At 38.5% G+C, this 15,964-nt stretch overlaps 1 protein-coding gene across 1 annotated transcript in view; it reads right to left on the bottom strand.

Moving 5' to 3' along the window:
- Window positions 1-15,964, bottom strand: part of CELF4 (CUGBP Elav-like family member 4) — a 997,927-nt gene that overhangs the window by 56,839 nt on the left and 925,124 nt on the right. Inside the window, exon 12 of the mRNA XM_044276293.1 lies at window positions 1,174-1,317. Within this exon, the coding sequence (XP_044132228.1) occupies window positions 1,174-1,317 (144 nt within the window). The remainder of the gene's footprint in view (window positions 1-1,173; window positions 1,318-15,964) is intronic.

The raw sequence follows: 15,964 nt of genomic DNA on the forward strand, positions 1-15,964 counted from the left end.
TATCTGCCATAGAATGAACATACTCTGGATCAATCATGCAGCATGCTCTAACGTCCACATAGAGATTGACGTATTTTGTTTGATTAATCTACATTTTTTATCCTCTTGCAGTAAACAGTAAAGGTTTTCATTCACTGACAGCAGGTAGAGATCTTGAAACCTATGAGAAACTGATACCAATATATTGCAAAGTTGAAGTGTGTTATACATGAGTAAAGAATATCCCTTTAATGGGATTGTCCAACAATAATAATTTACCATATACGCACAGGATAAGGGCTCATGCACACAACCGTATATATTATACGGCTCACAAAAAACGCATCCACAAAAAATACGGATGACGTCCGTGTGCATTTCGTATTTTGCGGAACGGAACAGCTGGCCCCTAATAGAACAGCACTATCCTTGTCCGTAATGCAGACAATAATAGGACATGTTCTATTTTTTTATGGAACGGAAATACGGACATACGGAAATGGAATGCACACGGAGTAACTTCAGTTTTTTTTTTATGAGAACCCTTTGAAATGAATAGTTAAGCGTACAGTCCGCAAAAAACGGAACAAACATGGAAAGAAAATACGTTCATGTGCATGAGCCCTAAGTGTCTGATCGGTTGGGGTCCTGATACTGGGATTCTCACTGATTTGGACAATGAGGGTCCTACGTCCCCAGTTTGAATGGTTGTTCATGTGTCCTGCCGCTCCATTCAATTCCTATGGGGCTGATAGAGATAGCAGCGTACAGCACTCTAATATTGAATGAGCTGCAACGCACATGGGCAACTGTTGCTTCCCTCAAACGGAAGACACAGGACGGACCCCATTCTAGTGATCGTTAGGGTTCCAGCAGTGGGACCTCCAGCAATCAGACACCATTCTGGAACAGCCCCTGTAATGAATCCCTGAAATATCCTAATGGCGGCTGCATATGGAATAATTCTTGGTGTCCTGGACCATGAGACTGGTTTGACGCCACCTTGGTGCAGTGAAGAGATATTATAGTGATACTGCCGGTCGCTTCCGGCCTCCGGGTCTAGTCCCTATCATGAGCAGACATCAGGCTAGAGGAGAGAATATTACAATGAAATCAAGCAGGTGAGTGTCTAGAGAAAAACCCTTTTTTCTAAATTCCTGGATGAAGCTTATTATGTTTGTTATCTTTACCCACCAAAGCATTTACTTTGGTTTGTCGCCCGATCCACAAACACTTTCGAGGAGATGACATTACCGAAAGGCAGGAACATCTGCATCAGCTCGGTGTCCCCAAATTCCTGGGGCAGATGGTAGATAAACAGGTTGCAGCCCTCGGGTCCTGAGAAGATAAAAAGAAAGAAGAACTTGTTATGGAAGAAGATTTTAATTCACCCATCTTCATATCTAGATGTAACAGATTTGTAACAGAACAGAATTCTAATCTATTTATCTGATTTATGTTTATCCATTTGTCTATCAATGTGAACTCCTGGACCTTTGCGGCCACCACTGCATCAGAGCCTGGGCCTACTGGAGGATCCTCTGGTACTCTGGAGGGCAAGACCAACCTTGGGTTTAGATCTTCCTTATACTCCATCTCTCTGCTTCTAATTCCTTTCAAAAGTCCAAATTCTCTTGCAGTGTAGGACCCAGAGGTGAAAGTCCAACCCATCAGACATTTATGGTATATTTTAGGTATGAGAAACCCCCAGTATATATACATATATATATATAAATATATAGAGGGTCAAATGTTCCAACCACCTTCTTTGTGGGAGCATCATGATTCTGAAATGAAGAATGCTTCCTCAAAGCAGATTAGGAATGGATTAGATTAGTGCCCACCATAGTGTACATTACATTCCTTCCCAGATAGCTATTTATAAGAATAGGGAATGTGACATAAAATTTTTGATTTGTTCTTAGTCTGGGAAATTAGATCATAGCAGCCACCCGGGAGACAACCATCTGTACACAGCTGTTTGGAGGTTCTAATCAGTGGAGTCATCAGTGTTTTGAGGTTCTTGCTTCTCATCAGTGCAGAACAGGTTACTTAATGACAGTATGAAATAACTGAAACACAGTCCAGGGGTATCTACAGGTGGATGGCTATGATTCAGCTTGTATGATATGGTTTGCATACATTTTCTATGGAGACTAAAAAAAGGTTTTTGTAAACCACTGAGTCTCTTCATGGAGAACCAATACTGCCCTTATCCCCCAAGTTACATCCATCTATAGCATTTCATCCAGCCAACCATAACCCTATTCTGTACCAATGAAAGGCAAGAGCCCCAAAACTGCTGTTTGCATACTTGCATACTTTTTACCATGCATCTCTTCAATGAGAACTCTGAGCTACATCTAAGACATTTTGATCCCGACAACCATACTGCACTCTGTACTGATGATGGGCAAGAACCCTGAAACAGCTGTCTACAGATGGATGTCTCTGGTTTGCCTCATATGATCTAATTTGCCTAATTTTCTCATGGAGAATTGCCTGTAAAATAAATGTGTCTCTTCAAAGAGAAACAACACCCTCCTTGATCCTAGTCTTCATCAGACTCCAAGAGAACAAGGTGGTGGGAGAGTTTTTGGGAGCACAGCTTGAGGTGTCTCATACAACACAATAGTTAAGGAGTAAGTATAGAACCAAGAGATTAATCTATACATGAGTGTATTATCATAACACATTTGATAACTGCATGTCTGTACAGTTGTGAGCAGAAGTGTAATCAACACTGATATATTTAAGGTTAAAAAATAAATTGGTAAAAAAAATGAGCTGATCTAAGTGTCTGAGATTATCTGTAGACATAACAATAATGCCCGAGTCTGGGTTAACTTTCTCACGCACAAATTAAATCAAACGTTCATAGCATCCTAGGTCAATATAAAAATAATTTATTCAGTCTGGGACATATCTGGTAAAAAGTTGCAGGAAATTCTGGTAAAAGTCAAATTTGCAGGAAGATCTGGTAATAGTCAAAGTTACAGGAAGATTTGGTAAACGTCGAAGTTGTAGGAAGATCTGGTAAACGTCAAAGTTGCAGAAAGATTTGGTAAAAGTCAAAGTTGCAGGAAGAGCTGGTAAAAGTCAAAGTTGCAGGAAGATTTGGTAAAAGTAAGAGTTGCAGGAATGTCTGGTGAAAGTCAAAGTTGCAGAAAGATTTGGTAAAAGTCAAAGTTTCAGGAAGATTTGATAAAAGCAAAAGTTTCAGGAAGATCTGGTAAAAGTCATAGTTGCAGGAAGGTATATATTGTATGCACAAGTAGAAAAAGTCAGCTGATGGGGAACATGTCCTCTTCAGAAACTGCAATTAGTTAAATAATTTGGCATTTGTTTTAGATCTCATGAACAGTGTTCAGATGTTTAGAGTCTGTTTTTCGCTAGGCTATGGCAGGATATGTATCGGGCAACCCAAGGGCCCCTCGCTACCTCTCATGCCCGTATTTCATTCACCTTGGCAAAATGAAAGAAGATGGATCAGAGCCCTGACAGATGCCCATTTAAAGCACATTAAAATTCTTCTGTCTCAGCGTGAATGCAATTAGGGTCTCCGAGCATTTCTCGCCACTAATAGAAGATGGAGTCTTGATGATTATTTGCTAAGTTCAATTTTCCCCCCACTAATTTGCTAAGAGCTTTGTCGTGAGGGAGCAGCTGATCTCTGCATTTCATACAAAAGCTTCAGTTCAGAGGTGACAGAGAAGTGTAATCCGAAGTCAAGAGTATGCGGTCAATCTTAATTAATGAACAGAGAGAGTTCTTCTTTAACCCTTCATTAGGAGGTTCTCATGGACGCAACTTTAAAAGTGGAAAATGAGAACTGAATTGAAAACCGGGAGGTGGATAGGCAAAGGTCTACGACGTAGGGTATGAATATGAGCTGTTCTTTTCTTGCTAAGCATATACAGTATATAGCGCTGACATCAGAGGCAGACTGACCTCTTGGGCAATTGGACAGTGTCCAGAAGTTTTGTTAAATAAAGAAGTCCACCAGCCTTCCTGTTGACCCATGCAGATGTCTTAGCGGAGCACTGCTCTCATTGCAGTAAGTACCATCCTTTCATTTCATGTCGGAGAATTTGGTTGTATAATACTAAGGGTATATTCACATGCGGAAAATTTGTTGCAGGAATTTCTACAACTGAAAATCTCTTCAATATGTGCCAATGGGAATGTTTCTGCAAGTCTCAAAGCGGTTAGTGAAGAAATGATCTTCTGCGCGTGAATTTCCCTTAATTCTGGCTTAAGGTCAATTAACCTTGAAAATACCTAAGGTGGTAGCTCTAGGCCTATTGAAAAGTGTCCATCTATAGCCTAATGCACACAACCATATTTTCGGTCTGCATCCGATCCACATTTTTGCGGATCGAATACGGACCCATTCATTTCTATGGGCCCGCAAAAAATGTGGACGGCACACGGAAGTCATCTGTATGTTGTCTGCCTCTGTTCAGCCGGTCTAGCAAATGATATAACATGTCCTATTCTTGTCTGTTTTGCTGACAAAAATAGGCATTTCTACAATGGGGCCAGCAAAAAGTTTGAGGTGCACACGGTCATCCGAATATGGTTGTGTGCAGGAGACTTTATATAGAGATCAGGCCTTACATACTCTAGGATCATTATCATAAGAAGCCATCTGACCTACAGATGTAGGACACGCCATCTACTATAATTTACATTTTTTTAGGTGCTCTGGATCTTTAGCTTCCTCTTGACTCTACATAACCAGAGAAGAATAACTAGCTTTGGAAAAAATGCTGATTTTGTGATACTCTGTCAGCAGTATGTTATGCTATATGTGTCTAAATGTGGTTGTAATATGAATTGCAGCCTTAATAGCTTTGCCTGCATATCACAATATTATATTGCATGTCACAATATATATCTGTATAGCCCTCTTGCCATTAACAAACATTAGCAAAAAAACAAAATTTTTACCTATTTACCCCTAACAGTCTTTTATTCTGCAGCCATTACCAGTCATATATAGTAGTTAGATCACATTTCCTATAGAAATCTTAAGAAGTAAACTGCATGTAGATCAAGAAAACCTATGACACCTTAGGCAGCATGACGATGGGGGTAACCACTGCACCATCAGTCCTTTTACCACAATTAGACCTATGTGATGCCCCAGTAAACATTCACTTATGTCCTACAGCTAATTACATTTTTTAGCAGTTTGCTGACGTGACCAAAATGGATATATGAAGAAATAAAATCAATTCATGTTTAATGTGGAAGTGATAAAGTGAAGATTGCATCGTTAATGCTGCCATCCCCGTTACAGCTAAATAGCGGTGACATTTAGGTGCTTACATCTTAATGATGGATGCCCGGTTACATAAAAGTCTAACAAGTAGAAATAATGGCCTATAATAAAGTGGAGCTTCATTTGTAAACAGACTTCAGATCCAGTTCTCTCTTGTACATTATGTCAAGCCGAGTTCAAGTAATGGCTGATTATGGATTTAAAGAGAACCCAACACCAAACCTCAAAAAGGGTTTTTCAAATCAATGGTCCTCTCTCTAGATTAAGTTCCTCAGTGTTAAGATCCTCTCCGATCTCAAAAATCTCTACGACCTCAGCCACAAACAACTACTTGCTTCTTTCTCCTCCGTTCTCCAGTCTTGGTCACCCTCCTTTCTATCATGGTTCGGAAGGAGGAATATTTTAAATTTGCTAATTATGCCGAAACTGATCTATTTATTTCAAATACTTCCCATTGAACTCCCGAGTAGGTTTCTCTTTCAGCTTAGACAGTTCTGCTCTTCATACATCTGGGGTAACATAAAACCTGGAATTTCACACCGAATCCTCCAATTTCCACCTGATAAAGGAGGCATTAATTATGCTACATTGAATAGACTTTACCAGGCTGTTCATTTCAGTAAAACTGTAGCTTGGATGCAACGTTCCCCAGATAAACGATGGATACATCTAGAGGAAGACATAGACCAGCTTCCCCTGCTTTCAGTTCCCCACTCCACTCCTGAAATTATGTGATTGCCTTTCCTCTACGGACCCTGGGTACCACACCCTGCCACTCTCGATCATACGCAACGATAGCCCTTTCACGGATCTTCTTGACTTGGAAGGATCTTTTCCGTCTTCACAAGAGCCCAACTAAACTGTACCACTCTCAACAACCTGTAGTGTACACCTACCAACAAGCTCACCTTCCTCAAACCTGCTGGTCAATTTAGAGATCATTCTTGGTTCGAAATGTTTTTTTACGCAACTCCAGTCTCCTAGAAGACTGATCTCAAAGATCTATAAACAATTATCTGGTCTCTGTGATTGACCAGTACCTTTCTTCATTAAAGAATGGGAGAGAGATCTGAAGATTAAATTCTCATCCATGCATATTACCCATTTACTACGAGCGCCTAGACTTTCATCATCTAGATGTGTGAAAATCCTCTAAAATTTTGTCATTCTGGTACCTTACCCCCATTAGTTTAAGTCAAATGTATACCAACACAAGAGACTCATGTTGGAGATGTGAACACCCAGATCTTTCCTCCTCATCTGGTGGGAATGTATATAGTCTCTCCCTTTCTGGCAAAATGTTTTCAAACATATCCATTCGGACTGCAACTCTAACCTTCCCCCTACTCTTGAGATCGCACTTCAAATTCATTGGTTGTGCTTAAGAAATTCAAAGGGAAGCCCTCAACTTATATAGGTGAACACTGTAAGTAATGGATATACAGTACATCATTGACATTGGTGGATCTCAGGTTGGAAGTCTTCAGTATTTTGGGTTCATGGTAAAGATGGTTGCCTATTTGAGGCAATGATAGCTTTGCAAATTCGACCCATTCTAAGCTGACATTCTATGTTTCGATGTATGCTGCTTGTCATATTGATTACCCTAGTACATTACAATAAAGAAGTGCAGTGGACTAAGTGAAACAATGGGAGGCATCTTTGAGAGGTAGAAGTACATCACAAGGAGCTGGCCATACTCATGTAGGGTGTGGTTAGCTGGTATTCGAATATGAGTGATAAGGACATAATTGGCATAATGATTGTTTGTTGAATAGTTGTTCAACCACCATCCTAGTTCCTAGTGACCACCTAAAACTCTGGAAATGTTAAGGCGAATGTAGATTGAAGAGGACACACACTCTTTAAATAGCCAAAAGGAAACATTACTAATCAATAAGAGTGAGTAGAATGCCAAGAATTTCCTATTATGGAGCCAATTTTTTTGAAAAACCCGAGAACTGGAGAACATCGGTCATCTCTACTAATGATGTTACAGCAATCTGATGATTGTGGATTTGCAAATGGTGCAGAGATGTCTGGAGCAAAAATCTGAATCACAGGCTTCTACTATGCTAGTGAGAAAGGGGCTGAAAGATTGTCATGGTCCCGAATACATCAATGACTCCAACATGTCACTCCCCTGGTGTCCACAAAGTTGTCATATAAGGACACTTAAGACATGCTTTAAAGAAGAGTTGTCACTTTTCCGGTCTGTTGTAGTAAATACTTGTGTTTTGTCATGAAATAAAAATTCTGGAGCATATTTTATTAGAATATTTGATTTCTTTATTACTTCTCCTGCAAATGTATGATTATGCGGACAACTGGATGTTACCATTCCCCTTGCCAATGGGAACAGTTCCTACATGGTCTTATCCATTGCAGAGTTGTCTGTGGGTGTATTCTCCAAGTTAAATAACCACAGTGTCCTGTCAAGTCAAAGGTTGAAAAACAAGACATGAGGTGAAAAGGTCATATGCCAACCACTATTGTAGTACAGTATAGTATAGTACAGTGCAGTGTAGTACAGTATAGTGTAGTATAGGACAAGACAGAACAGTGTAGTATAGTACAGTGTAGAAAAGTGTAGTGTAGGAGTGTAGGTTAGTACAGTGTAGTGCTGTATAGTACAATACAGAACAGTGTAGTGTGGTATAGTACAGATTAATATAATAAAGTATAGTACAGAATAGTATAGTTTTATAGTGTAGTATAATATAATACATAATAGTGCAGTATAGTATTAAATAGTGCAGAATAGTACAGTTTAGTATAGTATACAGTTGTGGGCAAAAGTTTTGAGACTGACACAAATTTGGGTTTTCGCAAAGTTCGCTGTGGAATTCTATTCACTGCAGTGAATTTTGATGTTTTTGTCAGATGTTTCTGGGGTATACTGAAATACAATTATGAGCAGAGAAGAGCGAAGTTTTAAAAAATTCGATTTGGTTGCTTCGCCAAATTATTCCTCAAAATTTGCTTTGATTCAAATTATTTAGCTACGAAGCACGTTAAATCGGGTCTCACCCTGCAGTTAAACTTTAGGGAGAAGGTATCCTGTATAACCTAACAGATTAAGAGTGAATGGCACAACAGTGGCACAAGATGCACAGGGCTATGACATAGAGCCTGCACTGTCCCTGCAGTCTCCATATGCTCTCCCTGCAGTGCCTGAAAACTCTCCTTACAATCTCCCTACACTGTCCCTGCACGTCCCCATCCAAAAGTGTACAATTAAAGGTTTGTTAAACTCTGTCCCTAGCACTTTGCACATCTGTGTCTATCCTCAATTCACTGTAAAACGGCAGAGACCGGACGGGATTTGCCTTTTTATAGGACTGTGACATCACAGGGGAATCTGCTGATTGGCTGGCTGCACGGCATTATGGGTCATATTGCCTTCCCAAGCTTCTTACTTTCACTTTGTAACACGTGTAGCCGCCATTTTAAGAAACGAAGCGAGAGGAAATTCGGATACGTGGCAAATAATTTTTTTTCCTGAAACTCAGATCAAAGTCAATTAATTTCACTTTGATTCACTCAACACTAATTATAAGCATTTTATATGTTTTTAACATTTCATTGGTTCGAGTTACCAGCCAAGTTTTATAGTGGTTTTCCACTTAAAAAATCAACTTCCGAAGTTATTCAACGAAGTCACGCGCGAATAACTGACTTCGGCTCATCATGGCCCATATATTCTAAAACTGTACAGAGACGGATCTCCGTACAGTATTAGGCTACATGCACGCGACAGTGAAAAACAGACATTTTTTTAACGGCCATCACACGTCTGTTTTAAGACCAATGGTAGTCTATGGGGTTATTCACACGGCAGTTTTTTTGGCTGTTCTATCTTGTCCGTTTTTCACTGACAAACTGCCCCCATACGATTTAATGGGTCCATTTTTAATGTCCGTTTCTCAGAAAGGCATCAGTGAAAAAAATGCTCGTTAAAAAATGGCAGTCGTGTGCATGTAGCCTTAATCCGAAGTTTTAAAACAAAGTGACTTTGGATGTAGCATCTGAAGCTCGCTTTACTCATAATCTATTCTTCCTAATCAGTGATTGGAGTTTATTATCACTATTTCTGTTTTTATTTCTTCACCCACTTTTTAGTATTGACTACGGGTTCTCAATGGGATTGAGATCTGGGGAGTTTCCTGGCCATGGACCCAAAATGTCAATGTTTTGTTCACTGAGCAACTTAGTTCTCACTTTCGCCTCATGGCAGTGCGAAATTGTGAGTGAGCCCATTCTCTTGGATGAGAAGCAATCCCTAAATAATATAGAGTAGTATGGTATAGAATAGTACACAGAAATATAGTATAGTATGGAATAGTAGAGTGTAGTTTAGTATATTGTAATATTGTACTGTATAGTACAGAATAGTACAGTGTAGTATTGTATACAGTAGAATCGTATCGTATAATACAGAATAGTATAGTCTACTATAGTATAGTAACGTGTAATGTAGTATAGTATCATGTAGTATAGTAAAGTACAGAATAGTATTGTTTAATATTTTATAGTGTAGTGTGGTATAGTGTCGCATACTGTAGTATAATAAAGTGTAGTGTAGTGTGGTACATTATAGCGTAATGTAGTATAACAAAGTGTAGTGTAGTATAGTACAGAATAATACAGTGTAGTATTGTATAGAGTAGAATCGTATTGTACTGTATAGTACAGAATAGCATAGTGTACTATAGAATAGTACAGTGTAATGTACCGTAGTATACTAATGTGTAGTATAGTAAAGTACAGAGTAGCATAGTTTAATATATTATAGTGTAGTGTGGTATAGTGTCGCGTACTGTAGTATAATAAAGTGTAGTGTAGTGTGGTACAGTATAGCGTACTGTAGTATAACAAAGTGTAATGTAGTATAGTAGAGAATAATACAGTGTAGTATTGTATAGAGTAGAATCGTATTGTACTGTATAGTACAGAATAGCATAGTGTACTATAGTATAGTACAGTGTAATGTAGTAAAGTATCGTGTAGTATAGTAAAGTACAGAATAGTATCGTTTAATAAATTATACTATAGTGTGGTATTGTGCCGCGTACTGTAGTATAATAAAGTGTAGTGTAGTAAAGTACAGCGTACTGTAGTATAACAAAGTGTAGTATAGTAAAACATAGTATAGTGTAGTATTATACTATAGAGTAGTGTGATATACGGTAGAATAGAATAGTACAGAATAGTATAGAATTGTGTAGTATAGTACAGTACAGTGTAATGTAGTATCATAGTTTAGTATAGTATAGTACAGACTACAGAACATTATAGTGTGGTATATTATAGTATAGTGTAGAATATAATAATTTGCTATAGTATAGTGTAGTGTAGCATAATGTAATACAGAACAGTATATTGTAGTATAATATTATATAACACAGTCTAGTGTAGTGCAGAATAGTATAGCATGGTATAGTACAGAAAAGTATAGAATGGTATAGTGCAGTTTAATATAGTGCAGTATAGCATATTATATTGTACTTTAGTACAATGTAGTGTAGTTTTATAAAGAGACGTGTAGTCTAATACAGTAAAATGTAGTTTATTATAGTGTAGTGTAGTATTGTATAGTATGGTATATATATATATACTGTTAGAAAGTGTAGTATCAGAATAGTGCAGTATATATACTGTTTATATTATAGTCTAGTAGTCTAGTATATGTATTGATGAGTAAAGTTTTCATTCAGCCTATCAGGGGGTTAATCATGGATTAAAAAACATACGGGGGTTAATCAGGGATTAAAAAAACATACGGTATTCACTTCATCACGTGATGACGTCACCGTTCCCTCCCAGCGGCATGATGTGGTGACGTGAGAATTGGCATATTTTCGGCAATCAAAATGGCCACAACGGATTCTCAGTGATCGAATGGATGAAGAGAGTACATATATTTTTTGCTGCCATTTCAGGAAAAAATTATTCATTACCACGAAGCACCAAGAAATTCAGATACATGACAAATAAATTTTTTTCTGAAATTAGGATCAAATTCCACTTTGTTAAATTTGATTCCATCAACACAAATAATATAGTATGATATAGTGTAGTATACTATAGTGTAGAATCATATAATATATGAGTATAATATAGAACAGTGTAGGGTAGAAAAGTATAGTGTGTATTGTAGTATTGTATAGCGCTCTGTAGTATAGTATAGTGAACTGTGTAGTCTAGTCGTATATTATAGCATACTGTAGTGTAATGTAATAAAGTGTAGTATAGTGTAGTGTCATATAGTGTAGTGTAGTATATTACAGTGTAATGTAGTATAATGTAATGTAATATAAAATAGTGTAGTGTAGTATATTACAGTGTAATGTAGTATAGTGAAATGTTATATAGAATAGTGTAGTGTAGCATAGTATAGTAAAGTGTATTGCAGTATAGTAAAGTGTATTGCAGTATAGTAAAGTGTAGCATAGTAGGGTATATTGCAGTGTAGTATAGTGTAATATGGTCTAGTGTAATATAGTGTAGGTAGTATAGCATAATGTAGTGTAATATTGTATAGTGTTGTAATGCATACTATAATAAAATCTAGAGCAGTATTGCATAATGCAGAATAGTATTGTATACCATAGTATAGTGAAGTGTAGTTATGTATAGTGTAGTATAGTGTGGTGTAGTGTAGTATAGTACAGAATAGTACTGTATAGTGTAGTATACAGTAGTATTGTAAAGTTTAGGGTAGTAAAATAGTATATTATAGCATAGTATAATGTAGTGTAATATATTATAGTACAGAATAGTATTGTATACTGTAGTATTGTATAGTGTAGTATAGTGTGGTGTAGTGTAGTATAGTACAGAATAGTACTGTATAGTGTAGTATACAGTAGTATTGTAAAGTTTAGGGTAGTAAAATAGTATATTATAGCATAGTATAATGTAGTGTAATATATTATAGTACAGAATAGTATTGTATACTGTAGTATTGTATAGTGTAGTATAGTGTGGTGTAGTGTAGTATAGTACAGAATAGTACTGTATAGTGTAGTATACAGTAGTATTGTAAAGTTTAGGGTAGTAAAATAGTATATTATAGCATAGTATAATGTAGTGTAATATATTATAGTACAGAATAGTATTGTATACTGTAGTTTAGTGTGGTGTAGCATAGTTATAGGTTGGTGTACTATAGTATATTGTTATGTAGTCTGATATAGTATAGCGTAGGAAAGGATAGTATTTTATGGTATAGTACAGTAGATAGCATTGTGTATAATATAGCGTAGTGTAGTATTGTATAGTATATCATAGTATAGCATGGTATAGTATGCTATTTTATAGTGTAGTATAATATTGTGTAGTATAGTATATTATAGTGTAGTATATTATAGTATAGCATAATATTTTATAGTGTATTATAGTGTAGTGTAATATAGTGTAGTATAGCATAGTATTGTATAGTATAGCATTTTATATTGTAGTATAGTAATGTATAGTAAAATATAATATAGTGTAGTATACTATGGAATAGCTTAGTGTAGTACAGTATAGTATTTTATAGTATAGTTTACTATAGTTTTGTGTAGTATAGTATATTATAGTGTAGTATTGTATAGTAAAATACAATATAGTGCAGTATATTATGGAATAGCTTAGTGTAGTACAGTATAGTATTTTATAGTATAGTTTACTATAGTTTTGTGTAGTATAGTATATTATAGTGTAGTACAGTATTGTATAGTAAAATATAATATAGTATTTTATAGTATAGCGTAGTATAGTATCGTATTTTATAGCATAGTATAGTATTGTATTTTATAGCATAGTTTACTATAGTATTGTATAGTATAGTATGGTAGAGATTAGAGAACAAATACAGTATTACTGATGTCTGGGGTCAGTGGGTGACCAGGTGTCCTTGGATGTGCTTAGATTTCTAGTGGTGTTCCAGGGTGTTGGACATCCCTTCTATGATCAACTCCATATACTCTAATGGGCAGGTGTTGTCCTGAGTAGATAACTCCATTACTCATATGGACATCTAGTCTTATTTTTATATGTTTCTCTGATGCTATGAGCATTTTTGTGAGAATACTGTACTTTTTGCTTTGGAGAAACAAATAGAAAACAGTTTTTCCAAAGTAATCATTTCCAGTAAGTGTTCGCCCCATTGTCTCTTTGGAGCCAATACTCCGTCCTTGTCTGACCCTGGATGTGCAGGGCAGCGAAAGCTGTTTTTCTAAACTTTGTGCTTGTTTTTTAAGAATAGCTCTAGATCCTCCTAAATTGTACATCAGGCTCAGCAGTAATCAGGCTCTTCGGCCTGGCCTCATCCGATGCACACCTCTGGTGAGCTGACTTCCATTACCACCTCCCTGCACTTATTGATTAAGCTTCAGCTCATCCCGGCCGCTCGGAGATTGATGCCACAACTACCACATGTAGAACAAAACAAACTGTGTCCTGTACAAGTCATTAGCAGGTTAGGGACAATTTATGGGTAGCTGACCGAAGCTGAACGCCAAGTATAAACATCGAGCCGTCACAATGTAGTTTTCATCTGTCGAGGGGAATATTTATTCCGGGGGTTTATCATCTATAAATGGCCATGAATAATAAAAGTGAACAGTAAGCTCTATTACACGGTGCAAAACACGACATGGCTTCCTATGCTCTTCTGTATGGTACCAAGATAGACATTCATCCAGGTAGGTGCTTCTTCTGGTGAAGAGATATTTTGCACACTTTTCTCTAGGAACATTGCCTCAAAGGGGTTACCGTCCCAATGTAAACCTCCATCATGAACGGGTCACTTGTGCCGCTGCAGACAATGACTGGCTGCAGCAGTGATGTATCATGTCAATGCTGGGTCACTTTCCGCTTGAGGACACATCACTGTTGTGGGAAGGCATTGGCGGTACACCTGACTCTGTCCATGCTGGTGATGTAGATGGCGGTACTGAAGTGCGGTGAAGACAGCGGTGGAACCATGGACCTTGAACTGAGCACTGGGGAGCATGGAAGTATGCTTCCCTCAACAGGTTCCACTGGGTGAGAGGGAATAAAAAAATTATAGGAAGTTGGTGTCCCCGATGCTGAGGTCGCTCCCACCTGCTGCTTGACCGACAGAACCGGACATCTAGGCCAGCCTTGACAATCTTGTACCTGCGCTGTTGTTCCGAAAAGCAGTGCAAGTGCAGAAATGTAAAGGCTCTGCTTCCGCTACTGGAGCAACAAATTTGTCTGCGCCGCAACACTTCCATGCCAAATTCTTGACCTAACCCCTTCCCTCCAGCCAGTGGTGTAACTTGACAAGCATGCACTTTCTATAATACCAATGTCTTCTTATACGGTAGAAGGGTCTTTGGGCCCCACAGGCTCCTGGGCCCGATAGCGACTGCTACCTCTGCACCCCCTATAGTTATGTCCCTGGGTAATGGTGGCTGTACTAAATGCATTACAGCAAAGGCCAAAAAGTTTCTAAAAAGAATGCTAAAAGTAATGGCTCATGCACACGACTGTGTGCCGGCCTTGCCCTTGCACAGGCACCGTCCATGTGGGCCTCCGTCTGTGGACGAGTGCCCATTCGCTTCAATGGGGGTCTGCAATCCGCATCTAATGGTCCGCACCAAAAAAAGTTGTGCATGTGCTACTGTTTTGTGATGCAGAGGCACGTACAGACGTACAAACCCCACGGAAGCACTCTGTAGTTCGCACCGTATGTCCCAGATTGCTGACCCAATGAAGTGACTGGGTCCGCATCCGTGATACGGTGTACACATAGCCGGTGCCTGTATATTGCAGACCCGCTGTTTGCAGCCCACAATACGGGCACGGCCAGGCAACGGTCGTGTGCATGAGCCCTAATCCTGTCACAAATGTCTGCAGATAACTAAGGGGTTAATCTCCTTGATGATCTGCTCCATCTTTGGCTAGCAACCAGCTGAGAGTTGAGGCTTAGGCTAGGTCTACACGACGACATTTGTCGCGCGACAGATAGGGCGCAACATTTGTCGCGCAACATTTTGTTGCACTAATGTCGTGCGACAATTTTTATAATTGCAGTCTATGGTGTCGCACTGCAACATGCGACATGCTGCGACTGCGACGCAACAGTCGCAGAAAAATCCATCTTGAATGTCGTCGTTTAGACCTAGCCTTAGCCAGAGGGGTGCTGCTTAAAGGCCATGGAGCGTGGACAGCTTCGGGGCAATTTAAAAAAAAATCATTATCTTTCTGAGATATAAGGGTTAAATAACAAGTCTGTTTCCAAGCTGTCACAGTCTGTTTTCTTTGAATCCCGCAAATAGCAAATATATGGATGGTGTCCGTGTGACGTCCGCGTTACATTGTTTTTTTTGGCAGCCCCATTGTAACAATGTCTGCAAAACGGACCAGAATAGGACATGTTCTATCTTTTTGTGGCTCTGTGAAATGGACATAAATATGTGGACAGGACAAGGTGTGCTTTCAAAATTTTTTGCTGCCCCATTGAAATAAATGGGTCCGCAGCCATTCTGCAAAAAATGCAGATCGGATGCAAACCAAAAATACAAGGGTGTGAATGGGGCCTTTTGTGTAGTTCTTATATCTGATCTCCTAACCTCATAAACACTCACTATCAGTGTCGGACTGGGGTATATAAGGCCCAGCAGTCTAAGGGCTCGTTCACACGACCACAACAATTTGCCGAACAGAACAGGAGGCCCATTATAG

The sequence above is a fragment of the Bufo gargarizans genome, chromosome 1 (genome assembly GCF_014858855.1).
Source record: "Bufo gargarizans isolate SCDJY-AF-19 chromosome 1, ASM1485885v1, whole genome shotgun sequence".
NCBI lineage: Eukaryota > Metazoa > Chordata > Amphibia > Anura > Bufonidae > Bufo > Bufo gargarizans.